The 26,818-nt window shown below is 38.8% G+C and overlaps 1 protein-coding gene across 1 annotated transcript; it reads right to left on the reverse strand.

Annotated features, from left to right (window-relative positions):
• Nucleotides 1–955: 955 nt before the first annotated feature.
• LONRF1 (LON peptidase N-terminal domain and ring finger 1) lies at nucleotides 956–17,732 on the reverse strand. The gene is made up of 12 exons (XM_062575622.1): nucleotides 16,907–17,732; nucleotides 12,012–12,130; nucleotides 9,490–9,612; nucleotides 8,755–8,901; nucleotides 8,079–8,316; nucleotides 7,905–7,995; nucleotides 6,962–7,076; nucleotides 6,279–6,400; nucleotides 5,019–5,177; nucleotides 4,741–4,903; nucleotides 3,941–4,093; nucleotides 956–2,200 (listed from the first exon to the last, which is right to left on the reverse strand). The coding sequence occupies exons 1-12, from the start codon at nucleotides 17,529–17,531 to the stop codon at nucleotides 2,042–2,044; spliced, it is 2,214 nt and encodes a 737-aa protein (XP_062431606.1). The 5' UTR covers nucleotides 17,532–17,732; the 3' UTR covers nucleotides 956–2,041.
• Nucleotides 17,733–26,818: the final 9,086 nt, after the last annotated feature.

The raw sequence follows: 26,818 nt of genomic DNA on the forward strand, positions 1-26,818 counted from the left end.
ATTTTCAATTTCATACCATTCCCAATAGCAGCTGCAGTGATCGCTTCTGTGGAGTAGTTATTGGACAATAGTATTTAATCTTAATGCAGTATGTATTAATCACAAATTTTGTTTATTTGCTTGTTTTCTCTTAAGGTTTTTCAATTCCAGGTGCAGACTTTCTATATTCACAGGACCATCCCAGCCAACCAACATTTCTTCATCTGTTCTTACAGTTTTGAGTTTTTAATAATAAGAAGAAATAATTTAAAAAACCCACACACCACAACCTTCAAGCAGACTAGGGAATACTCTACTTCAAAATTAAAGCTCTTGCCAAGAAAAATATCTGCCACAGATTATTCGCAAGAAAAAAAAAAGGAAAAAAAAAAACCTAAATCCTGTCACCTGCACTCTTAAGATGATCATGGTGATACTAAGACAAAGTTTAAGGTTGCTAACATACTGTAGCAGAAAAACAGAAGGCTCTTTCTTCTCCTGTACAACTAAAGCTTTTCAAGCATTAACCCAGGACTTTATTCAGACCTTAAACAGTAAGGGGGAAATTTACCCTGGATAGAAACTAGCTCTAAAAATGATCCAGCAGATTTCAAACTGCCTGTAATATCTCAAGCCTTAGACTCCAGAACAGAACAAGTCAGAGTACCTGATTAACAAGCCTATGAAATACTTATTTGTTCTTCATGGACAGTTCCCCACAGTTTAGTGAAATTCCAACATCATGCCTCAAACCCCTTGAATTTAAACAAAGTAGAAACAAAAACATGACAAGCAACAAACCTGTCTGACAAATTCAGAGACAAGTACTATAGTCAGAAATGGATTATGCACATACTGCTTAAATCATGAAGTGCCCACAACCTTAATCTAGGTTAAACAACTGCTTCTGGCTTTACTTAAGATTGCAGAATAGGAGCATATGGAAAATGAAAATTATTTTTAGTTTCTGATGAAATTGAAAATATTACAAATTTTTAGCTTTTATTGAAAATTAAATATATTAGCAAAAGCAGGATTTAAGAAATACTTTACAAATGATTTACATACAAGAAAGCCAGTATCAGACATTCACAAATATGCAAACTTTTAATTACAAAAAGTACCTACTGGTAGCATGATGCTAACCTTGCCACTGCAGTGTGCTCTACTATTGATGAGTAAGGCATAGAACTCACATTTGCACCAACTTAAGTCCAAAGAAAACTTTAAGCTTTTAAATCCTGGATGCACAATCCCCAATATGCACACACACACTCACCCCAAAGTTTCTTAAAAGCTCTATAAACTAAGTGTGTGCTCTGGAAGAACAGCCAGCTTGGAAAGCCCAGTAAAAGTGTAACTGGAACTGAGGTTTAGTTTTCAGTTTCCTTTTTAACATTTACAGGTCTAAGTATGTAAACCATATTCACAGTTTAAGTATTTTTAGACAGAAGTACCTTTTTTTTTTTTTTGCATCTGTTCCTTACAATTGGCTCTCAGTTTAGCATACAGTTCAAACAGTCACCTGTTTTGTGATACATACATTTACAAGATAACTTAAAACGGTGCCATCTTCATGGTCAAGACAATTCAACGTGAGCAGTAATATCCAACAGTGACATTCAATACTATGTTTCAATTGTGCAAATAGCAACAGAACAATTGTATGAGGCAAACTTATTTGCAAAACCCTTAATACCTCTTCAATGTTGTAAACTTGGACTGTCAGCCTTAAGTCCTGCACTTCCCACAGCTTTAAAAAAGTCAATGGCGAAAATAAATCAAGTCTCAAAATGTTCTCTTCTACATAGTGCAAATTGTAACGTAGATAATGTGAAAGAAAGTATCTGGCTGGATTGACTTTGTGCAAGTATCAGTGGTCTCTCATAGTTGAAGAAAGTGTGCATTCAAGGAACCATGTGGTTCAGGAAGTTGGGGGCAAGGGAAAAGAAGTTCCATATTACACTTCTCAAACCAGCGCTAGATGTGCAAAGGCAGCAAAAATTCCAGCTGCTACTACAACCAGAACAGAATAGCTTTTCAGGAAGACCCAGGCGGTTAGTCATTTGGACTGGTCTCTAGAAAAATACGTGAGTATATGCTGGATTTTTATCAGACGGTCTTTTAAAGACATCATAGAGAGAACTGAGAGTTGGTATCTGGGATCCACCGGGAGAACAGCTAGAAGCCACCAACACCAAGCAGGACCATTGGGCATTGCCTAAAAATAAGCAGTAAGTTATTCATAACCAGTATATTACAGCTGACTAACATGATAAAGATTTCAAAAAGACAAAGTTGTCAGAAAAGTAAGTTAAACTGTGATACCAACTAGAGAATCACAGATCCATAGGATCAGAAGAGATCCTAAAGACTTCTGATCCTTCCCCAACTTAGAAGTCAAATAAAGTATACTTTAACTAAGCTTGAACAAAGCTTAGCTTGTGGGTGGGTGTGCATTTTTATAATTATTATTTTTTTTAAGATAAAGACAGAGGAAATGTACAGCTCTTAGAAAAGGATGGCTAAATATAGGACAGTCATTAACTAGTCTCCCTGATACAAACTAAATCCATTATTTGTCATGCCATTCTTGAGGCCTGAATATTGAAACCAAACATTTTCTTCTCAGTGGCCCTTACCATATTTTAAGGTTACCTCTGCAATCATCTACTCATTCCACCCCTTTCTCAATATTTCCTAGACAGAGCAGAACTAGAAGATCAGTTCCTTCGAACTCCTAAGTTTATAAAACACATTTTGTAACTTCTCTGTTCTTTACTCAAACCTCTACATCATGCCTGAACTATACAGTCCAAAACTGGGCATAATACTCCTCTGCTGAGGTCACCCTGTCTGCTCTGCAGTGACATATCTCCAAAGAGTACAAAACTGTTCTTGTTGATACGCTCCAGGATATCTCCCCCCTTTCATCTATATTACATAGCTGGTACATTTATGTTCTGCATCTCAGATACACACCTGCAATACTGCTGCTTAGCTAATTATCCTGTCTTCAGGTACTTCCTCCTCTTCCCTAAGACATTTTTTTAATCCTGTTATTGTGGGTTTTTTTTTTTTTTTTTTTTTAAATTAGAGAAGTGTTCTGAAATCACTTCTGAATTCATATGCTGGCTGCTTCCTCATTTGGAGGCCTCCAAAGCATTCATCAGCAGTCCTCCCAGATCACCTAATATAGTCTTAAAAATATGCGGCAGATTGGATGAGACAGACTTTCACAGGCTTCTGCTTTGTATTTATCTTCCACTCTGAAAGTAAAACTATTAAAAACTGTAAAGATTAAGTGATTAGCTAGTTTCAATGTATTTTCAGCAACCATAAACATAATTTCTTATTTATAACCTTCCAGGATCTCCTTTGTGCTCCTTTTTTAAGTGGAGCTCCCCCTGCATGTTATCCTTCTCTAGCCTCCAGTCTCCCAGAATTTTCACCATCCTTTACTAATTGCTTACAATAGCCTTTAATGAATTGCTTCAACTAATTCCTCAAGCTTAAGGTAAGTATTTGTCAAATCCTAACAGCTGCAGCAGTTTATGGCACTAGTCTGGCAGGAAAGACTGATCACCTCTTTGCCATAGATTACTGCCTGTGTGTGTCACATGGGAAAAAAAATACTGGAGCATTCTTCAGCTTCTTCCATTTCAATTCTAATGGCTTTACACAAACCAACACTTTAAAATGCTACTGATGCTCAACCAGCTCAAGCAAACTCAAACTAGCTACTTTACTAGCTTTATCTATACAGAAGCATAACATCCTTGCCCACAGAAATAACAGTAACAGAATTGCCTTTTGTTGTTCCTCATGAGATAGCTTGAGCAGAAACACCACGTAGCCCTACTTACTCTAAAGGTAGAAGAGCAGCTATTTTTAAGCTGTTAGCAGGATTTTTATTTTTATAAAATAAGCAATTAATAACTGATATCAAGTGACGTCTCACCTGTATATTTTCCTCACGGTCAGGCATTGGCCCAAAGTGTTGAAGAATTTGAGTGCGAAATTTGTTTCTTAAGTTTTGGAACCAACTACAGGCCTGATTGTAAACAAAATTGTGAAGTTCTCTCAGTTTCTTTAGCTCTTCTTCATCAGCAACCTAAAGGAGGAATGTTAAGAATACATTATGGATAAAGATACAATTACTAAAATATTTAAGTTAAAAAAAATCACACCCCATAACACATTTCATTTCAATTTTGTTAACACAGGTTTCCTGCATTTTTCTCAACCTTGATTGCGAATGACTTCATCGCTTTAAACATGAAGGTATTTGGTTTAAGGCAGTAAAGAAAAACAAGTGAGGTATATAAACACATATGAGTTCCTGCTTTACAAACATCATGAAAAAAAAAAAAAAAAAAACACAAAAAAACAAACAAACAAACCAAAGAACTTCTAATGACAACTCCATGGCTGTGAAACTCCAATAAGTAAATACTCGAAGTATAGACACACTCTCAACAGCATGCAAAGCCAAACTGTCTCATTTCAGAAGTCACCAAGATATTTCATCTTATATACAGTTAGAACTTCAAACTACTGTTCAAATAGTTTTGTCTGTTTAAACAAGCAAAAAGTCATTGTTTTACTATTTTGTAATAATAATTTCCATTTCTTCTACATGCTGGGACTATCTTCTAGTGGTCTGGGTACCTAAACATTTGAAACAGAGTCCTCAAGAACATCAAGCATAAATCTTCAGATATTAACTAATATTAAGTATTTGGAAAGCATTCTGGATACCTTAACATCTTCCAAATATTCAATGTCTGCAGTGCAATAACCATCTTTCATCCCTCTTCGTAAAACTCTAAATCTCTTTCCACCAACTGTATCAACAACGGACCGCCCATCAGGCAGAAAATGAACATTCCTAATTTGCAGCATGCATCCATGATCTGCAAAACTAGAAAAGAGACCTCGTCAGGAATGCAACTACACACTCCTGTGAAGGTATTTTTTATTTTAAAATCAAAAGAAACATAACAGAGCAGGAGCATGATATGATAATGCAAACCTACCCATTTTGAGAATCACTTATACACATCCCAAACTGTTTAGTCCCAGTTTCCATACTTCTGCGAATCATTAGTCGGTATCTCGGCTCAAACACATGTAGAGGGCAAGGCACAGTAGGATATGCCATAGTGCAAACAAACATTGGAACATTCTTGGTCAAGCTTTAAAGAAAAAAGAAATGAGTGGCTTAAAATCTGATCACTAAACTATACCAAGAAAGCACACTTTTGTATTATGTTTGAGTCTGAGGTCAAAAAGCACCCGTACCAAACGGCACCTTATCCAGAATAAGCACATTATAGTAAGTTTCATAAACAATAAAAAGCAGTACTATGAACAGCAGCTGAACCCCTGCGTACTGATTTAAATACATAATGGATAGTAACTAATAATGGAAAAGTTGCCTAGTCAATGTTTTGTTTTGTTTTGTGTTGGGGGTGGTGGTGCAGGAAAACAAATAGCAGCAATAAAATAGCAGCAATACGACAGTAACTAAGTCACCACTTGTACTACTTTCAAGGATAGACTCCAGATCAGGAGATGCAAGCCAGGGTATGATTTTTACCTTGCAAGTGTCTCAGGCAAGGCCAACCAGTTGAAAAACAAAATAGGTTTTCAAGCTTTTTTTAAGCACGCACAGTTGATATAGCAGATCCCATACAAAATAAGTTAGTATTAAAACATTAAAACATATTTACTTTACTGTCTTTCAAACTATAAAAAGATAATTTTAATGTAAGGATTCTGCTGTGCATGAACTGTAGCTTAAAACAGTTCTCCAGCATTCACACCTACATACACGAGGCTTTAGAAATCTAAAGCAATCTATTAAATATTACAAAATAAAAAGAGATGGATTTCTCTTCATCAAACCTGTATTAAGGTCTATCATGAATATTTTTGAAAGAAATTGAAATATGAGAGACCGCAGCCAATTCAAGAGGATACTTCCATCAACAGCAACAAAGCTAAAAGTGAAACCTTGTTTAAGTGCTCACACAAAGAAATGAAAGGGCACAAACTTTATAGAGGACTCTTATGAACCTCACATTATCAAAGCATGGATTTTTATTCTGGAACTAATTAAAAGCATTTGTTCAGTTTCTGAAATGCACATTTGAGACACCAGATAAGCATAGGTCTTCATATGCTTTCATAAGTCTACAATATTCCATTATTAATAACCACTAAAATAAAACATTTCCAAAAACAATTTCCATACTAATCTCTCGAGTTTTCTAGGTAAAAGAAAGCAAGCTTACTTTGAGTGTTCAGCAGTTTCTTCAGCATGAATTCTTTTTCTCTCATGCAACTCATCAGACAAATATTTCATTATTAATTCTTCCAGCAGTTCTGTGATACTGTATCTCCTGCTTGCTAGGTACTGGAAGCAATGTTTTAAAAATGTATTAATATTTCTTTTCTTACATAGTAACACAAAACTTAAGAAAATACAGCTTTCAATTAAAACAATACATGAAGTATGATCTAACAAGAGTTTTAAAGCCATGAAAAGCTACAGCTTTAAAGTTTTTATTTCACCAGTTCACACCTACTCTAATATTTGAAAATTCTGTTCTAGTTCTTAAGAGTTTGACAACTCCTGTATCTAAAGTTTCTTTTTCTAGTAAGCACAGAAATACAATTGATTTCACAGATTATACAGCCATACAGAAAAGGAAAGTTTACAGAAATTATCAGGGGAGTCTTTTAAACAGGTAAGAAAGTTTAAAAACACTAAGTTTAGTCATACCAATGAAGTAGACAATCCCTGAAACAAAAACCTTTGAGGTCCTGAGGCAAACCTGATCAGCTTGTTTGACAGAGTCTGCCTCAAGTTTTTCCCTTCTAGCAGTAATCCATGACCCAAGTGAATCCAAGTTGTTGGTTTTAAGTGAAATAGCCAATAAGATTTGTCTTTAGAAGTTCCACTAAGAAACAGTACCTCTTTCAAACTCTCCTTACAGAGTGGACACTGAGGAGCATGGTCTAAACACCGTTCCAAGCAACCTTTGCAAAAAGTATGTCCGCAAGGGGTTGTCACTGGCTCAAAGAACAGTCTGAAACAAAGTTACTAAAGATTAGATAACACAACAATCTTGTGTTTGGCCAAAAGTCAGTGACCAACCTCATTTAAAGATTTAAACTTTAAATAAGAAACTGCATTAAAAAGCAGAGAAAAACCAATCTCCTGTTTCTTCATGCTGCTTCTTCATGCCTCTACTACAGTTTGTTTCCCTTTAACACTGCACCTCTAATTTTTTATGCTTTCTAATGCAAACACATTTCAATATTCCAAATAATCATTTATCCCAATATATGAAGATTTTGAGCCTATTACATTCAGAATACACAAAATTAACCGATTCTTTAATAATCTAAGTTGATATAATAGCAATAAACATACTATTTCCATAATTATGTCAAATTTAGCATACATAAGATACACTCTGCACAACAAGATGACTTAATAAGAGCTCTCAAATATATCAACGACATTTAGGTAGACTGACATTTTGAAGTATCTAAATTTTAGACAGCTCTCAAACACAGGCAATTTATCTAAGCATTAGCCTTCTCAAAATAAAAAAAAATTGGTGTTATTGAAACAGGACAAATACTTAACTACAAAAGACACTGTCCTTTTTGTGTTTGCAGTTAACACTACCAAATTTAACTTAAAAGGCAACTTGATTTAAATAATGCTGCATTATACAACACTATAGCAAGTGACACTAAGTATTTAACTGCTGGGACAGAGAAAGGCTGAAAATTATTCATAAATGGCATTGGGACTCATTACAACCCATAAATGCCTCAGTTCATGTATGTAAGAGACACATGGCCAAATATCTATAGTTAAAATGCTGAATCAAAGAAAACACTACCTCATACACAGAGAACACTCAAAATCGGACACATCAATCAAATTCTCCGGAATTGTTCCATAAGCCAGTGCTGTGTCCCTTTTTGTATTTTCTGAGGAAAAGGAAGACAAAAATTACTACTTCAAAGACAGAACACAATAAACACTTTAAATTTCAAATTACATGACTGTTTACCTCCTTGCTTTTTATGTTTATTTCTTCCATCTTCAAATACAACTGTATCGTGCTCTGAAAAGGAAAGCTTTCTTTTCAAGAAAACACTTTTTTCTTGGCCAGAGAGAAGAGGTTCAGAAGATACTCTCTTTAAGCCATCTTCCTTGGCAAGATCTTTTGTTGAGTTAAGAGCATGGGCAGATTGTGCACGACTTAGGCTTCCGCTGACAGGCTGCAGTATTGCTGATTCTCCTAAACTCTATAAAAATAAGATTAGCTGAACTGCATATACAGAGTACCATAAAGATTTAAGTATAAGACATAACCATGGAAAGAAACATAAGCCAAACTGGCATTCACTGTTAGTTCACTAGTTGACTAGAGGAATCTGACAAGTCAATACAGTACTCAAATTTGCTTGTCTTTAATGAATCAAAAGCCTCCATTTACTTCAAAGTAAAGTATATAATTTATTTGAAGTTATTGAGATCTGAAATAAGTAGTTTACTGGAATGAGGAGCCTAATGCTCCAAATGAAAGTACATTACTCCTAAAACACAATTATTTTCTGTCCAACATAGTCAATTACAGAAAATCAGCATTTAGGTTGGAAAGTACGTATGACAAATAAGGGCATCAGAGCTTCTTAATTTTGCATATTAGCCAAAGAAGAAAAAGTTATCTTGTAGTTTGTTACCTGCTCAGGACAAAGTTGTAAATTGCAGCAAGACTCAGTCACCTCAGAACCAAGTATAAAAGGTTTATTTCGAACGTGTGGTGAATTCCAAGAAGATTCCTTCAGACTCTCTCCTAAAATTTCTGGTGACAGCACATCACACAATGTCTAGAATATAAACAGCTGAGTGTTCATAATAATGAAAAAGGATTTAGGTATAGCTTTATTATAAAGCTATGAAAAATAAGAATTAATTTACATGAAGTTATCCTCGTGAACAGAACTTAAGTAACAACTAAGAACAGTTGAACAGGCAAAAAGCTACAAATCTATGTAATGAAACAAATTTATCTAGAAGTCCTTTTCCACTAGAACAGTCACCTCTTCAGCAGTAGACATTATATTTTGAAAAATCTTCATGATATATTTTTATTAATAAAGAAATACAACTAGCTTCTGGGTATGGAAGACTGCTGTTTACAGTATCTAAATTTGCTGTCTGCTTTCCAGACTTCTGTATTTTTCTTTAGTAACTTCAGAGGCATAAGTACTTTGGAACATATATTTAGAACTGGTACACTAGGACTATCTATTCAACACAATACACTGTATCTTGAAAGGAAGTAATCTAAATGCCATCTGAGCCTTCTTTGTATGCACTGAAGACTGCCAGATGCTCAGAGTCTATCATAATGGGAGCTTTATAAAGGAATAAAGACCAGAGCAATAGTAATGCAGCTTGATATATCAAATTACCCTTTCTACTTCTAGCTTGGCTGGAAGAAAATCCTCATCAAGGGCTAAGCACTGTAGAAATAGTTGTAAGGCATCACCTACAAAGCCAGAGTCATGCAGCACTTTTCCTTTCTGGAAGTAGACCTGAAAAACAGATAACAATGACATTTGTAGAGAGGATGTAGACCTGTAATATTAAAAACTTACAGGCATTACAACAAAGCTAGAATTAGAAGCCTAAATGATAAAGAGAATGTACCTCTTCAGCAAGCCTCAGCTATGCAGAATGTGGAAGATCTACATGCCTTCTCCAATATAAATCCCCTACATTGTTTTAAAAGAGCCATGGGATAAGCTAGCATTAGTCTCCTTCCAGTGAATTTGTTTTGGTTTACACAACGGGTTAAAATCCCGCCAAGCATTAAATGCACACCAGGCCTTAATTTCTCCTTTCATGAGCCTTTGGAGGAGGGAAGGGGGACATAAAATGAAATTTATCACATTTCCCTGTATGATAGCTTACACAGGATACCCTTTTTGCCTTATATCAAAAGCCTTATGGTTCTAGTCTGCAAGAAAAGACTAACTATGAACAGAACAAACCATACTACCATCCATCCCTTACATCTTACATATATCCTAATTTAGATCTTCAATATAAAACAATGCACTTGTATAATTATTTTTCAACCACATTTTATTCTTGAACACTAGGTACCAGTTAGAAAAAATGTTTATTATTTTCCTCTATTAAAAAAAAGGAAACACCACTGAATGCTGATGAACCTATACATCATAGGATGTTACAATTAAGAAAATTGAATTAAAAGAAAAAAATCAATGCAGTTTCTACAGAACTGCCAATATTAACAGTAGTCTGTTAAAACAAAGCTGTCAGATGAGGCCATACATCTCCTTTGATGCATGTGGGCAACTGCAATAAGATATCCTGAAGAATGAAAGCATGCAAATTCTCCTCTTAGAGACTGCTTATCTTCCTAGAGAGATAAAAATTGTTAAAGCAATCTATCAAACCAAGGTCATTTAAGTGACACAAGGTTTCTTTCCAAACATTTAGAAAAGTAAGCAATACCGCCAATTCTGAAAAACAAAGAAAAAGTAGGATGCTCTTCTGAATTTGCAGAAGTCATGGAAGTGCTGATCACAGAAGAAACCAAGCAGAAGTAGTTATCTCCCCTTCCTCAGCAATATCCAGCCACTTTTGCTGTGTTCAGAGTTCAGCCAGTGCTGCAATGAGCAGTATCTTGCAATCAGGAAGGCCAGCAACTCCCCAGCTGCCTGAACTATTTGCAAAGCTCAGTTCCCACTGAGATTCTCTAAGCCTTCCAAAAGGAGGAAATCTTCCAAGCCAAAGAGCAGTGTCCTTATGAAAAAGCAACAAAAAGCACCTCCCACCCCAGGGAAAAAAACACCACACACACACACACACACAGACATTGCAGGTTATACCAGCACAGACTACCTCAACTCCTAATCCTGGAGCCACTAAAAAAAGGCCCCAAACACATTTGTATTTTTAACCAATACTATTGCAAAGGGGTTTAGTATGTGTGCCAAATATATTTCATTCTTTGATAGCATTTGAAAAAAGAAAATTGTTTTCATATTTATACACACTGTTTCACCAATTAAACCTGAAAAATGAGATGAATGTTAACTTAACATAAAGCCAAAATTCTAATGCTGACTGGTACCAGTGCTCACTCATTTAACATGATGTTCTCAAGGTACAGGTAATATCAAAAACGCTTTGACTTTAGGAAATATAGTCAAAATATAACTCTTCTGGGAAGTACAAAGCTTTAAAAGGAGTGACTTGTAGATAGTGTAAGAAATTTCAAAACTCCCTTACTTCAACCTACCAAACACAGGCCTCAGAAGTTTCACCTTTAAGCAACTGAAGCTGGCTGCATGATTTCAACCAGCCAGCTACCCAGTCAGTAACATTAAGCTGAAATTAATAAATATTTGATATTTAAGAGAACACAAAAAATTTCTTTCTATAAAGAAATAAAGAGCTATCAAATAACCGTAGACAGTACAAAAATACTTTATAATGTTTCCCAAGACATCCGTTTTGCTCCACTTAAGAAGGTGGTTATTGACAAAGGGTTATGTTGTGTTACGAGCTAAAAAATACTTGATGTTTTTATAAGGACTAAATTAACATCTCCAGGTGGATGAGTTCGCCATACACACACAAATCTTTCCCGAGTACGAAGCCAAAGACTAACACAGACAAATAACATGTCAGTATGAGAAGCACAGTATTCATCCACTCATTCTAGCTTTGCTGTACTTACTAATAGTCTGTCTTAGGAAAGAGACTGGTTTAATACACTTTTTAGTAATCTACATATCTTACAGAATTAAGTGTTTTCTTAAACTAAATGTTCAGGTAATTTGTACAAAACTTCAAAGTATTAACTGATCAGTTCCTTAACTTGATGCAAGTATAATTTATAATTAGTTTCATAGATAAAACACAGATTTTGAAAAATGAAACCGTCACATCAACTTACCTCTGGCCAATTTGGCATTTTAGAAATAACAAAATTTAGGTCTTCTATGGCTGTTTTATACTCCTGGAGGCCAGCATATGACTCAGCTCTGTAAATTCTTAGCATCAAGTCACCAGAATCTGAAAATAGAATTAAACAGCATTTTTAATTAGATATGCTTTTATAGAACATTAAAAAAATCATAAACATTATAGACAAAAATAATATACTTTTTCTGTATCATATTGTCAATAACTGCCATAAGGTTTGCTCCTCCCACTCTTTAAGCATTTGGATGAAAAGTGAAATAATTCTAAGCTCATGTCTTTCACGCTAAAGATCATCTCTGATGTTTCTGGTAACAACAAGTAAATATTGAAAAAAAAAATCTAACTGTGGCTGACAGACTGAAATACTGCCCAACACTTCCATGACAGATGTTGACTAAATAAATTTTAGTTTTACAGTGCATCTGTTTAAAACACACAAATCTGGGAGCTCATCTCACTTGTAAAATCTGAATATTAAAAAGCTAGGTTTGCTTTCAAATGTTTGAGTTCTGTTTAGGCTAGCATTTGTTTTTCTAAAGCCCAACCCCTGCCAGATACAGTACTGCTACTTTTACAGTGACATCATCTGGTAAGTATCAGAAGTCTTTATCACTATGTTGTCTGAAAATAAATAGGCAATACCAGATAGCCATTAACACCAGCTGGCAGCCCAGTTGTAAGGAGTTACACTAACAGAACTTCTGCAATAGAAAAAAAACATTAGTGTGTATTCAGTAAAGGCATGTTCTCATGTTCAAAATACAGCATTTTGCACTTTCAGAAAAGCAACTGCACTAAAGAGAGCCACCTACATTCAATTAAAATAATGGTTTTCACAATACAAAATTTTTACTTGGAAAAAATCAGTAGACCATTCCCTGTTCTTGATTTTTTTTTTTTTTTTTTTTAAGTACATCTGTGCCTTCCACTGAAAGGGTATTGAACAACTCAAACATTGGTCTGTTGTAACCAGATACTCAAATTAAATAGTTAAGTTTGTTTCAGTAAGACTTCACAGTGGGTAAAAATCATTTCAATATTTTAGTGTCTTAGTCTATTTTAAACACCTAGTTTAAGCTTTCACAATTTCCAACCGTTAGCTTGTTTTACATTTAAATCTGCTCCAGCAAGAAGCTAGATTAGTCAATGTCCCTATGTATCCCAAAGCACTGCTTTGTATTTTTGATCCACAATGCTACATGTAAAAGATCTCAATGGAAAAGAAATAGTTGGGGGAGGGGGGAACACTATTTCACAGCTGAAGCTACTCAGAATTTGTTTTGATTATGTTTTGAATTGACAGCTTTTCCCAAACCATCAAACAATTATTTTTTCTATTTTAGACATAAAAAAAAATGTGTATTAACAGAAGATTGGGAAACTGTCTGCCTAACTTAATAGACATGCAATTCTGCAACTACAACTCTGAAGCCCGCTTTCCTGTGGTTTTGTGACTATTATAGTAAGACAGGGGCTCTGATCAAACTCTTCAGATAGTGATTTTTTGTATTTGACTGTTCAGTGTCCAACAGTTAATATAAACAGTCTTTTCTTCAGAGATTGCAGTAATGTGGGGCTTCGCCCTCTAACAAGCCACTTATTTGTACATAAAAAGAATGAGCTCATCTTTTTCAGACCTCTGCTACACGTAGGAGAAGACCTGAGCAACTCAGAACTTTGTTTCCTGTGGGGAAGGCAAAGGGAAATTTGAAGCTAGAAATGTCACTTTAAATCTAGAGCAGGTGGACAGTCTGTCCATTTGTCTTTCAAAGAATAAAGCATGGTTCTAAGTGAACTGGTACAAAATAAAGGTTCAAACAAAAGAGTTTAACTAGGACCACAACCCTGCTGCTGAATACAAACACTGCTAATGAATAATCAATGCAAATAAACTGAGTCTTGCAAATATTTAGACCAAGATTAAAATTTACCTATCCACTTTTGGAACCAGAAATTAATTTCTAAGTTTAATACTTTTGAAAACATTATCTGGCAATGTTTCAGAAGTTATTTTGATGTTTTCCACCTAAAGCGAGAATGCAAAACTATTTTGACTCATTATACCAAAGAATAAATACGCAGCAGGAACAATTTGTGCTTGAATTTTCAGTTTCAGTAGCTCAAATATTATAAATATAAAAATCACATCTAGTATATCCAAAGAAATAAGTGATTTTAATAAAAAGCACGTAGCAGTTATTACATTAATAAGAAAGTACACAAAAGGGGAGGAAAAGAAGCACTTAATATGTCCAGGTTTTACATACTTCTTTCAAAGCATCTGCTCCGGCTACCATCAGTGAGAGAATACCAATAAACGAACCATCTTTGGTGTAAGCCAGTGTGGTTATTTATATGTTTCTTAGAAAATACTCTGAATTTTTCAACATAAGAAACACACTGCACTTACTATATAGAAAACCTATAAGACTATAATACCATGTTCATAAATACTATTGCAATAGAGCCACCATGGCAGTTGGGGTTGGAACATACAACCTATAAAAGGCTAAGGGAACTGGGCTTGCTTAGTGGAAAGATCAGAAGGCTTCAGAAGAACCAAATAGCCTTCCAGTACCCAAGAAGAAGCCACCTAAAAGACAGAAGCAGACTCTTCACTGAAGGTCATGGAGGGAAAACAAGAGACAGTCAAACTGAAAAAAGGGCAGTTCTGACCTGAAACAAGGAAACAAGAAAACCTCTTCACTATTAAAGCACTGAAACAGGCTGCATAGAGAGGTTTTGGAATCTTCATCCTTGGAGGTTTTCATGACTCAACTGTACAAAGCCTTAAACAAGCTGCTTGGAATTCAGTGTTTGCTCTGCTTTGAGCAGGAGGTTGGACTGGAGACCTCCTAAGGTCCCTTCCAGTCAGAACAAGTCCGATCTTTCCCAAGCCCGTTTACTCAAGACTATTAGTTCATTAGCAATGTCTTTCAGGATACTTAACTACAGACAAGCTATATTTGGATTTTAATTCAACAGACTGCCTTTAAACTATTTCATTTCAACCCCCTACAAGAAATATTTTATCAATATGAATATTAACATTCCTCATGTTTTTCAAAAGTAACTTTTGCACAATGGCAAATCACTAATCAGTAGTTTATCTTTCAGATATTGGAACAGAAATTATTAAGAGATGCTATTTAAATAAAGACTTAATGATGATGCTTCAGTTTTACATTAGTGCAGATACAGTTAAAAGCTTGTAACTAAGAAGCAGCAGAGAGGAGCCAGCAATCATGGAACTCTGAAAGAGTACATCAATGATTTATCTCTCATTGTATGCTTTTTCCATTCCCACGTGTTGGTAGGAATTCACGCTCTAGAGGAAAGGGGAAATTGTACCAACAAAACCTTAAGCATTTTTTAATCAGGTCCCCATTGGCCTCAAATCACCCGAAACTTGAAGTTCTAAGCCCTTAACTCTTTAAACTCACACTCAATGAAAATCTATACACTACTTCATGGAATTCTTCAGGATCTTTATCAAAATGTAATTTTGATACAAATTACAAATCTGATCCAATTACAAAGATGTAATTTCACAAAAGAAAAAAATCAAAATAATTGTCCCATAGATTTATAAAGCCTTATGGTACTGCTAAATCCATAGAAAAGATACTAGAGTTAACAGATTTAAGCAGTGTTCTGATTAATATTCTACTAGTTTTCTCTTTTACTCCTTTAAAAAACAATCTTGAACCATGAAACAGAATCCATATAAACCTTTGACCAATAACCAGCACATTATTTCTGTATATTTCACAACACACAAAGAGAAGAATAAGCTACTTCCTACAGTTCCAAGGTTAAAAATAGATCAGTCTCTTTGGTCCCATCTATCCTACAGAGCACTCTGGCAACCAAAAAGTATCTAAGATTTAATCTCACCTATATTGAAAACACGTTTATTCTGGAACCAAATCTGACATATCCTCCCAGGACTGATTAGGAGAATCAGACTTACACAAACTTTTGTTTTTTTCATAGCTGAAAACTGAAATGCAGTGTAATTTATAAAAATATTAATTCCTGAAATTCTTAATTGAAGCAAAATGGGTAAAATTGGAAGTGGCAGCCCCATATGTCACCAAGTATTAAAACCCCCAGAATAACTTGTCACCGGATCAGTCCAGGTATATCAATCACCCAAATGCGACTCCCTGCACCGAGCCTGAACTCTGCAAAAACTGACCACACCGCGGGCTTGCACGGCACCACACACCGGGTAGCACTCCGGGAACATGCCTTCGCCCCCCCTCCCCGCACCCTCCCGCAGCGCCGCGTTATAAAACTTCCACCACACCCACCCGTGATGTCACGGCCATTACACAACCTGTCCCCCTCCACGCCCGCCGGCTTATGCAACGGGGCCCGGCCTGCGGGGAACTGTCTTGGTGACACTCGAGACCGAAAATAGGTCTCTCCCAGGAAACAAGGTTAAAGACAGCAACGGAATTTCTCTGGCCCCGGCTCAGTCGCTACTACAGACCGAACCCAACCGACCCCGCAAGTTCTCCCGTAGACAAGCTCCGCAACAGGACGAGGAAGAGGACCCGAGGGGACTGCGCGGGACGCCCCACCGCTGCTCGAGGTCGCTGAGGCGCGCCCGGCTGCCCGGCGTGGCCCGCGCACGCCACAGCGCCTCCCTCCACTGTAGGGGACTGCGGCGAGGCCGCCTGAACCCTCTCAGCAAACTCCACGAAACTTTTTTTCTCTTCTTTTTAAGCCCAGTCCGCCCACTGGCGGCCTCCGCCCACGTCGGGCTGGTTCCCCCTCGGGCTCGCGGGGCCCGAGCTTCGCCGGGCCAGGGAGGCAGCGCAGGCCCCCCCACGCCGCCCTGCTCCCCACAAGCCTTACCCGCTCGCAGAGCCTGGCTGGCGGCGCTCAGGGCTTCTCGGAAGCGGCCCTGGGCCAGCAGCTCCTCCAGGCGGCCGCCGGTCCTCGCCCTCTGGCACTCGCCCGGGAACCACTTCTCCGCTAGCTGGTTGAGGACGACGCTGGTCCGCAGCGGGGCAGCGGCCGGGCCGGTGCCCGCTGCCGGCAGCAGCCAGTCCCGGCAGCGGCGGCAGCGGGCCCGCAGCCCCCTCCGCAGGCAGCGGCGGCAGTAGCTGTGCCCGCACGGCACGGTGACCGGCTCGCTCAGGAACCTGCGGCAGCCGCAGCAGCGCAGCGGCCCGCCGGCCGCGCCGCCGCCCTCCGCCGCGGCCCCGCGGTCCCGGCTCCGGCCCGGGCCCTGCCGCAGGCGGTAGTTCAGCGCCAGGCAGTCCACGAGGGTCCCGAGGCGCTGAGGCCCGGCTAGGGGGCCGAGGCACAGCGACGCCAGCGAGGAGCCGACCACTTCCTTCAGGCGGTTCCCCGGCACCAGCCTCTCACCCAGCCGCAGCAGCAACTCCCTCTCGCCATCCGCCTCCTCGCCGAGCCTCCCGCTGCCTCCCGGCTCCGGCGCCACCTCTGAGCCCACGGCCACAGGCGAGAACGCCATCGGCTGCCCGGCTGCGGCACGGGGGTGTGGCGCTCCCGCCGCCGCCGGGCTCCGCTCCGCGCCGAGACACCGGCGGCGAGGGGCGGCGGTGCGCGCAGCCCGCAGCAACGGGCGCCCCGCTCCCCTCCCCGCGCCTCGAGGCGGCGGCGCGCGCGCGCCCAGCGCTGCCCCCTTTCAAACGTCTCCGCGGAACCGCCGCGCGCCCTCGCCCCGCCGCCGGCTTACATAAAACGCGGCGTCACCTGACCGCCAGGCGGGCTTCGCATTGGCCGGGCGCGACGTCACGGCGGGGCGGGCGCAAGGTGGAAGGAGGTTACAAAACACCGCTCCATGCGCGTTCCGTAACGGCTCCGCGCGCGGGGGGGCGGGTCCCGGGGGCAGCCGGGGCGGGAGTCACGCGGGGGGCGGGGCTAGGCGGAGGGTGAGCCCGCGGGTTCGCGGCAGCGCGCGCTGCCGCCCTGGGGCGGGGCGGGGCCAGGCCGCGCGGGAAGAGGCGGTGGCCGTTGGGGCCGCGGGGGGCCGTTGGGGCCCGTTGGGGCCTCTCAGGGAGAGCGCCTTGCCGGGGCGAGGCGGGTGTTTCGCCGGAGGACGGGGACCCATGTAGCTTCCGGACCCTGGTGGTGTCTTTTTAAAGACACGATCCCACGAAAGTTCCAATTATTAACCAAAACTATTTGTCCTCAGGGCTGACACATTCCTCGTTCTTCCCTTGAATGTTTCCAGCGTGTTGTGTAGCACGCACGTTGTATGGGGACTGATGGTTTCGGTGTTAGAGCTGTTACGTATGCGCTATGCTGTAGCAGGCAGTTGGTTAAATAAATGTCATGCTTTCTAGGAGTGTAAAATAGTAAGGTCAGTGCTGCCCAGGAAGCACCAAATCTACTTCACATATACTAAGTAGTTGTAGAGCATTTTCATGAGGAAAACGTTATAGGCTTCCAGATACATGTCAGCCTCTGATGCAAGTATGATATCCATTGCATGACGGATTGCACCTGTGCTTTTACAGCACAGATCTGATGCCTTTTTTAAAAAAGATACTATAACTCCTGAAATATCCGACAAAGATAGCAGTTGCTCTAAAACCTTCCAGGTGAGACTTAAACATCTATGAATTCATGGTGTTTCTGAAAGGAACAAAGCTACATCTGTCTTCAGCTGTATTTCTTGTATCACAAGTTGGGGAATGTCACTTGACAGGCTGTTAGGAGAGCTATAGGCAGAGATACCATGACTGCAGAAAACCAAGGACATACGGATTTACATTCCAGTGCTTTGTCTGAACTGATGTGCTGTAAAATGTGTCCTCTGCAGTGCCTTTCAAGTTCCTAAAGTCAAAGAAAAAAGATGTCACTGTAATTGAAAGATCAGGTAAGAACCTGGGTGTGTTTTAAAGGAGAAGACATAGGAAAGATAGCCTCTTAGAGTAAATATTCATTAAATGTAGTCTGCGTAAGTTAGAAAGTGCAAATCTAAGCAAAGAGCAAAGTAGAAGACATACCCATAATGAGAACTTGAATGATGGTTAGATAAGATAAAGTGGTTTGAACCAGAAAGGTTAAATCTGCTTTAGATGTGGCAAGTGTGAGCTGATTCTAAATGAAATACTGGAGAGAAAAGCAGAAATTCAGAATAGAAAAAAAAATCTAAAAGAAATACTGTGAACTGCCATCAGAGAGAACAGTAGTTTATTTTGCATTTCAGATTAGATTGCCTATGGAAATGAAGAATAAGGCAGAACAACGTTCGTGTATTTGTGGAACATCTTAAAAAGCTGGAATCAGGGTGATAACATTGTTCTCTGCAGGAACAATTAAAACCAGGTAGAACTGAAAACCCATTTCTCTCCACTATTGCCACCAAACATATAAAAATTTGTACATTAACACCCTTTCTACTAATTCAGACAACATTCTCAGCCATAATTGGCTAACTTTCATAACCCTCAATGTGGAGGAATAGAATGATAGTGGTTTTACCACTAATCTTGGAGCAGAAGAGTTAAGTTTGTGGTGTGTGTGTGTGTGTTTTTTTTTTATTCAACATCTTCATTTCAAAATAATGGAAAAAAACGAGTAAAGAAAGGATGAATCAATGGAGAAACACAGAGCCTGCTGTTTTCCACTTTTTCCACTGATTTAGATGTCTATCTTTAATTAGTACATTTCTTCAGAGCCTGCTCTTTATGCTAACAGTACCTACTGTCTCTGTAATCCCTTACTGTCTCTTAATGTTGGTGATGTGTGCTGTTCTCTGCATTCACAGTTGGTCTTATTTTTTTATTGGAAACTGAGGACTTCCACATGCACAGAAGTTTTTGTCTAAGAATAGATAGACAAAAGATTTCTTGTTGCTTATGTTTTACAAGTTGTAGAAAGACACTGAAGCATTTCACTGGATTAAACATAACAGACTTTAAATTTGTTGCTAGATAGCTAGTGGTATGCTGCAAGTTGAGAGGGACTCTTCTGTCTATCAAGTAACTTTGCAGCATGGTATACTTAGGCTGGGTTCAGAAAGTGTTTAGAGAAGTTCATAGAAAAGAATCCGTTACACAAAAAAAGTCACTCACTGAGTTGGGAAATCCCCAAGATGCAGATCTCTGGAATCTGGGAGATTATTCCAAGGGAAATCTGACTGTATTTTCATCTTGTTCTCTAGGCACTCATTTTTGACCACTGTTGGAAATAGGATACTGGGCCTTTTTGGACTTTGGTGCAACTGATTATGGTCGGTTTATTTTTTTAAGGTGCGGTTTATTCTTCAAGCTTTCTTTTTTGTGCTTTATTTCTCCTTTCACATATCAACCAAACAGGAAAAAATTTGATTTTGTAGTCTTTTGCTGTGTTATCAGGTTGTGATAGCGATGCACAATGAGGGGGAACACATGTAACTTTTCACTAGTTTAGATAATACACCCTCTCTCCACCAATCACCTCATTAAAAAGAGTAAGCAGACAACAAAAATAGTTATTTCCTACTGGATGGCCAGAAAAGTGGTACTTTAAAAAACGACAACAACGACAAATCCTGCAGTTGTACTGTACATATGGGCCATGGGCCATTCTAGGAAAGCTCCTGTCCTTCCCCATCCTATGTACATCAGTATTTTAAAACTTCTTGCCTAAGTCTTGGTAGTCCTCATTCAGAAAGATACCTACAGAGTTTTATCCCCACAGTAGAGGGAGGCAGAAGTATATTCCTTTCTTCTGCTTTTTAACCTGCTGATTGGATGTTTCTTTAAGCAATTTCTTGTACAAGTAGTGTCTGCAAATCAACTAAATAGAAGATAACAGTAAAACCCTGCTTTAAATGATGTTTGGCTCTATTTCAGGAAAATATGTAAAATTAGCCTAATTCAAGATCTTCAGCAATAAACAGTAGTATAAACAAAACTGAGCAAAACTAACGCAGGCTGAAGGAACAGGCAGTGGCAGGCAGTGGATCTGAAAATTAAAACCTGCGTATTGTATATATGGAGCTGAGCCTCATTTTTTTAGTCTTTCTCAGCATATATCTCAATAAAAAGCAGTTAATCCAAAAAAGTACATTCCAAGAGAAATGTGGTAGTGTCTTTTTGGCTTTTTTTTCCCTCTATTTTTTAAAGGTAGCTAGCAAACTATCCAGCTGTTGTAACTTTTTTGCCAAGGAGTGTGTAGCAAAGACAAAATAAAATTAATTGGAGAAAGATCAGATTAGATTAGGCAAATAGGATTAATATTTTCATTTTCTTTTAAAACAGAATGTTCCAGAGAACTATTTTCTACAGGAAAACTATTACACTTTTTCTTCTACCCGCTCCCCCCCAAATAATTAGAAAAGAAGAAAAAGCTCTAACAGACATTATTAAAAAAATATTGAATGGCCTAACTTTTGAAGACCTTAACGAGTGATATTTAAGTCACTTCAGCCTTGACTAAGGAACAATGAGTCCTCAGAAGCAGCTTGATTTTCTTTTATTTGAGTTTGTTCTTTGTTGCTTAGTAGACTCTTTAATGTTTCAGTGAGATAGCTCCTGCAGGCACACTTTTAAATAGAAAAATGCTTGACATTACTGTAGTAAAGCAAATACTAAATTTATTTAAGTTTTGTGGAAATGCTGAGATTTAACAAATTTAACAATTTTATAGAATTCCATCTTTGGAGGATTTTCTGATCCACCTGGACAAAGCCTTAAACAAGCTGCTTGGAATTCAGTGTGTGCTCTGCTTTGAGCAGGAGGTTGGACTAGAAGACCTCCTGAGGTCCTTTTCAACCTGAATTATCCTATATACCAAGAGATTTTAAAAATACATAATTATTTTACTTGTAAAAAAAAAAAAAACACTCTGTTGACTAACGGCCACTCCTATTTCAATAATTAGAAAGTAAAATTAGTTTTTAAAACATTTGAAAGGTGGATATTCACCTTTCCAAATCTAGGTTCCAGTTTAAGCTGTAGTGATTTCTGAATTACCAATTTTTTAAAAAAGTCGATTCTTAGGTATGGATATGATCAGAACAGACAATGCTATCAAATATGCAGTAGTTGTAAAGATCAGATCAGTGTTGCTTTTGCTGCTCTTACTCTAGTGCCACACAGTGTATGTACAATGACAGAAAGGTCAGAGATGATAATAAGCGAAGTAAGTAATTTTCAGTATTTTTTGCAACAATCAATGATCAGTGGAATCCATGATGCCCTATGTTACTAGCATTACAGAAAAGTTTGAGATACGGAGTATGAAGAAAGCAAAGCAGCACATATATATGGCTTTTAGTTGTTAGATCTGCTGCTGTCTTAATGTATTGCCTGGGAGGCAGGGAACTGTACCTTGTTACGCATAACAGTTGAAGGATGAAAAAAGGTGAGGAGTATGGTTCTGTGGGTAATGATACTTTTTTGGTATTAACAAAGTAATAATAATCGTGAGTTTGAAAATGCTCAAATGTTGACTTCCACTGAAGCTAGATACTGCAGGGTTTAACATGAGATTGTAGGAAACCCATTGGAGTTGGGGACAGCTGCCTTGTTACCCAGTCAGTAGTTGCAGGCTGTAACTTCTGCATAGCACTAAGATAAGTAGGCATCAGCATATCATTGATGGCAGACAAATCTTGCACAGAGTTGCCCAGCATGTAGTGATTTATTTAGAAAAAAGAAACGACAACCAAACAACAAAATATAAGCTGGCAACTGTTTGCTGTTATAATGAAAAGTATCTGTCTGGTGTTTTGTCAAAAGCTGCCTCACTGACTATATTCCAAAGTGCTTCTTTCATATTGAAAAGATGAATAAACTACAGTAGGCAAAACTATATCAGACATTACTGTTGCAGAAACAGTTCAGTAACCATTCTAATTTTATAGAAGTCTTAAGAGCAAAAATGATTGGAAAGTAGATTGCAAACAATGTAAAGCCCTGTTTTAGGGGGAGAATAAAGTCAGTGAACTAAGAATATATCTACATAGTGACGTGGTATTAGGTAAAAGTTGGCTTTGAACAAATTTGTTTAGATATGAGATGCCACAAAGTTGCATTTGCAGCTGTATTTTAGAAGTTAGTTAATACGGGCAGAACAGGGCTAGACTGGAACCAGTATCTCTGGTGTTTCTGTACAGCGCTGAATTATGGGTTTTTCAAGGGATCTTAACTCCCTTTGAGTGAATTGGAGCTGTGGGTCCTCAGTACTTCTGAAAAAAGGCCCTTAGTAAATTATTCAACCACACTTAGTAATTATGTATGAACTAGTGAATATAAAATGCAATTACACATAGGATAAATAGTTAAGTACATGTTAGAGAGATAAAGATCTCATTAAAAATAAAAGGGAGGCAAAACATAATAGGATCTAAAATACTTACCAGATAGAGTAAAGACGGAGGGAGGGAGGGAGGGAGGGAGGGAGGGAGAGAGAGTTTCTTGGCTAGATCCAGTAAAGGACTTAACTGCCTAAAGCAGGATTTAGGGAGAACTCAAGAGCGTGAGTCCAAAAATGCGATCTAAGAAATCTCACATGGCTGCTTCCCAACCTAGGAGATACCTGAAATCACAAAACACTTTCTTGATTTTAATTTATTTCTCTAGACTGTCAAGAGGTTTGCTTCTCTGCATATTCAGTATACACCAGCTAAAGCAGTTTAACGCTTGTCTTTTCCTTCAGCCGATTACAATCCTCAGCTTAAGTCTACAAGTGGCTCTATTTTGTCAGCATTCTCAAGGCCCACCAAGTACATTCACACACTGATATTCAGAGATTCTTGAAATTTGATGTGGCTGTTTTCTTCCAACATGTGGCTGAAAGATGGGTAGGTTGCATAACCTTTTATTTAACAGCCTAGCTGTTAGATTACTGACATAAGATGTGGAAGATTCAGTTTGGTTCTGTCTGAGAGTGTTCAAACCACAGTCTTCTCCCTCCAAGTATTTTATTTTAAAGAGCGACTGCATGAATTTTTGTTGTCCCAAGAGTGTGAGTTAGAGGTGAAGATATGTTTCTCCCTGCTAAATGCCCTTTTCTTTGGGGTAAATATCACAAACTATTTCCATCCCTTAGTAGACTTTGAATTGTTTACTTCAGTGGCATAACTTTAACAGAAAAGGAGCAGAATTGTCTTTGTTTTCAATAGCCCTGTCTTTTGCTGGGTAGGAACACCGAGGTGAATTCAGAACTTCCTGAAAGGCAGAGCTCAGAGGGTTGTTGTCAGTGCTGCAGTCTAATTGGAGGCCTGTAGCTAGCAGTGCCCTGCAGGGGTCAATACTGGGTCCAGTCTCATTCAACTTATTCCCCAGTGACCTCCCTGAAGGGACAGAGTGCCTCCTCTGCAATTTTGCTGATGATACCAAGCTGGGAGGAGTGGCTAATATGCCTGAGGGCTGTGCTGCTGTTAAGAGAGACCTGGACAGACTGGAGAGTTTGGCAGTGAGGAACCTCGTGAAGTTCTATAAGGGCAAGTGCAGGGTCCTGCATCTAGGGAGGAATAACCCCATGCACTGGTACAGACTGGGGGCTGACCTGCTGGGAAGCAGCTCTGAGGAAAAGGACCTGGGAGTGCTGGTGGACAAGTTGACCGTGAGCCAACAATGTGCCCTTGTGGCCAAGAAGGCCAATGGTCTCCTGGGGTGCATTGGACAGAGTGTTGCCAGCAGGTGGAGGGAGGTGATCCTGCCCCTCTCCTCAGCCCTGGGGAGGCCTCATCTCAACTACTGTGTCCAGTTCTGGGCTCCCCAGTCCAAGAGAGACATGGAGCTACTGGAGAGAGTCCAGCATAGGGCTATGAAGATGATCAGAGGGCTGGAGCACCTGCCCCAAGAGGAACGGCTGCGAGAGCTGGGCCTGTTCAGACTGGAGAAGAGATGACTGAGAGGGGATCTTATCAATGTGTGTATCTAAAGGGAGGGTGTCAAGGGGATGGAGCCGAACTCTTTACAGTAGTGCCCAGTGACTGGACAAGAGGCAACAGACAAAAACTGAAACACAGGAAGTTCCACCTGAACATAAGGAAGAATTTCTTCCCTGTGAGAGTGACGGAGCACTGGACCAGGTTGCCCAGAGAGGTTATGGAGTCTCCTTCTCTGGAGATACTCAAAATCTGCCTGGATTCGATCCTGTCTAACACACTCTAGGTGACCCTGCTTGAGAGGAGTTGGACTAGATGATCTCCAGAGGTCCCTTCCAACCTCAACCATTCTGTGATTCTGTGACCATGTTTCTTCCATGTATTTATTTAAACCTTTTTGAGTTAATGGGGATGCACAGCAACAGGAGGTTGCTACATGACAAGTGTTTGTTTTCTCACTTCCTTCTGTTACCCTCGCTGTGATTAAGCAGAAAACAGCAAGCCTTGCTCCATTTTTTAACAGAATGGTAGTTGGATCCTGCTATTAGGAGAGCATTCTGGGCTGTAAATTGTGAGTACATTGAGGGTCTGTGTGTTTGCATGAGCAAGTTTCTACGGATTTGCAACATCACTGTTTGCTACATTTCCTGTGGACAAGCATTAGAAAACAGTAATGGCTAAGGATGGTACCAAAACTCCTTATACATACTGTATAGCAAACCTGGGCATTTTATATGGGGTTCTGGATTCTTTGATGAGAAGGGGGATGCAGATTGCTGAAGGACAGGACTTGCATTCACATGATTACATGATTTCTATGTGTTTGGATAACTCAGTCCATTGTCTATACCAGGATTGGACCCCTTCTAAAATGCTGCACAGTTGTCACACTTAATATGGATGTGGTATGGATATGTATGACTATATATATATGTGTGTGTGTGTGTGTATACATACATATATATATATATATATATAAAACATGGATATTAATGCCTTTAACAGGTAGAGTTCAGTAAATCCAACAGTTATCCTTTGGAATTGTGGAAGTACATTGAGTATTCTGGAAACATCAGTGAGTCATTCATTGCCTTGTTCTCATGTTAATTTTTTTCTCTTTTCCCATATATCATAATATATGGTTGTATATTGCAAAGGAGAGCTGAATGTTTCTTCATGTGCAGGAGAACAAATTTATCAATGTTATAAAGGAGTTTTATTTTAAACTTATCAAATTTAGAAAAGTATTTTAGCTGTAGATATGACATGAGTCATATTTCTCTTCTCTTTAGGAAGAGAATCCTTGGACTGATTGGACTCCTTCATTCTACTATTGTTGCCTGGTAGGAGAATCTCATACAATCAAATTTATCAAATAGCTAAATATTCAGTGGAAACATATACATTTGCTCTTATTAATACACTTTGTAATTATTCAAATAGTAATACAGTTACAGCTTGAAATACTAGATTTAAAGAGATCTAGAACTCTGAACAGTCAATTATATTTATTCTTGAAGCTAAAGCTTTTAGTATAGGACTGTAACTGAATAACAAAATTAAAAGCAGATAGTTGCTGAAAAAGCACCAAAAAAGCTTTCATTAAAAAAGGAATTTCTTTGATAAAAATAAAATTGCTCTGCAGGAAAACCTACAGAAAAGCAGTGAAGAGCCAACATTTTTTTCAGTTCATCAGGATGTTGTCTTCTAGAGAAAATATGTTTTTTTTCTATGTGATAATGGTTTCACATTAAAGAAAAAGGACAAGCTGATTAATTTTCAGAGAACATAGAGCAAAAATTGAAGATAATGATTGGAACATGTGTGTTCTGTATTACAATGTGATGTTTATACATCAGTTTCTTCTGATATCTGTTTATATATTCTCTAACATGTTCCTAGCTGTAAATATTCTGTCATATATTCCTTGCTTCAAATTGGATGTTTTGCAATGGTTGTGATCATTC

This window comes from Rhea pennata, chromosome 4 (assembly GCF_028389875.1).
Source record: "Rhea pennata isolate bPtePen1 chromosome 4, bPtePen1.pri, whole genome shotgun sequence".
Lineage (NCBI taxonomy): Eukaryota > Metazoa > Chordata > Aves > Rheiformes > Rheidae > Rhea > Rhea pennata.

Excerpts from the sequence above, each read along its gene's own strand:
- LONRF1 (XM_062575622.1), bottom strand. The coding sequence starts at position 17,531 with ATGGCGTTCTCGCCTGTGGCCGTGGGCTCAGAGGTGGCGCCGGAGCCG. Across the intron at positions 4,094-4,740 it reads AATATTTGGAAGATGTTAAG|GTTGCTGATGAAGAAGAGCT; the intron begins GTATCCAGAATG and ends TTCCTCCTTTAG. Across the intron at positions 2,201-3,940 it reads ACCGTGAGGAAAATATACAG|GCAATGCCCAATGGTCCTGC; the intron begins GTGAGACGTCAC and ends GCTTATTTTTAG.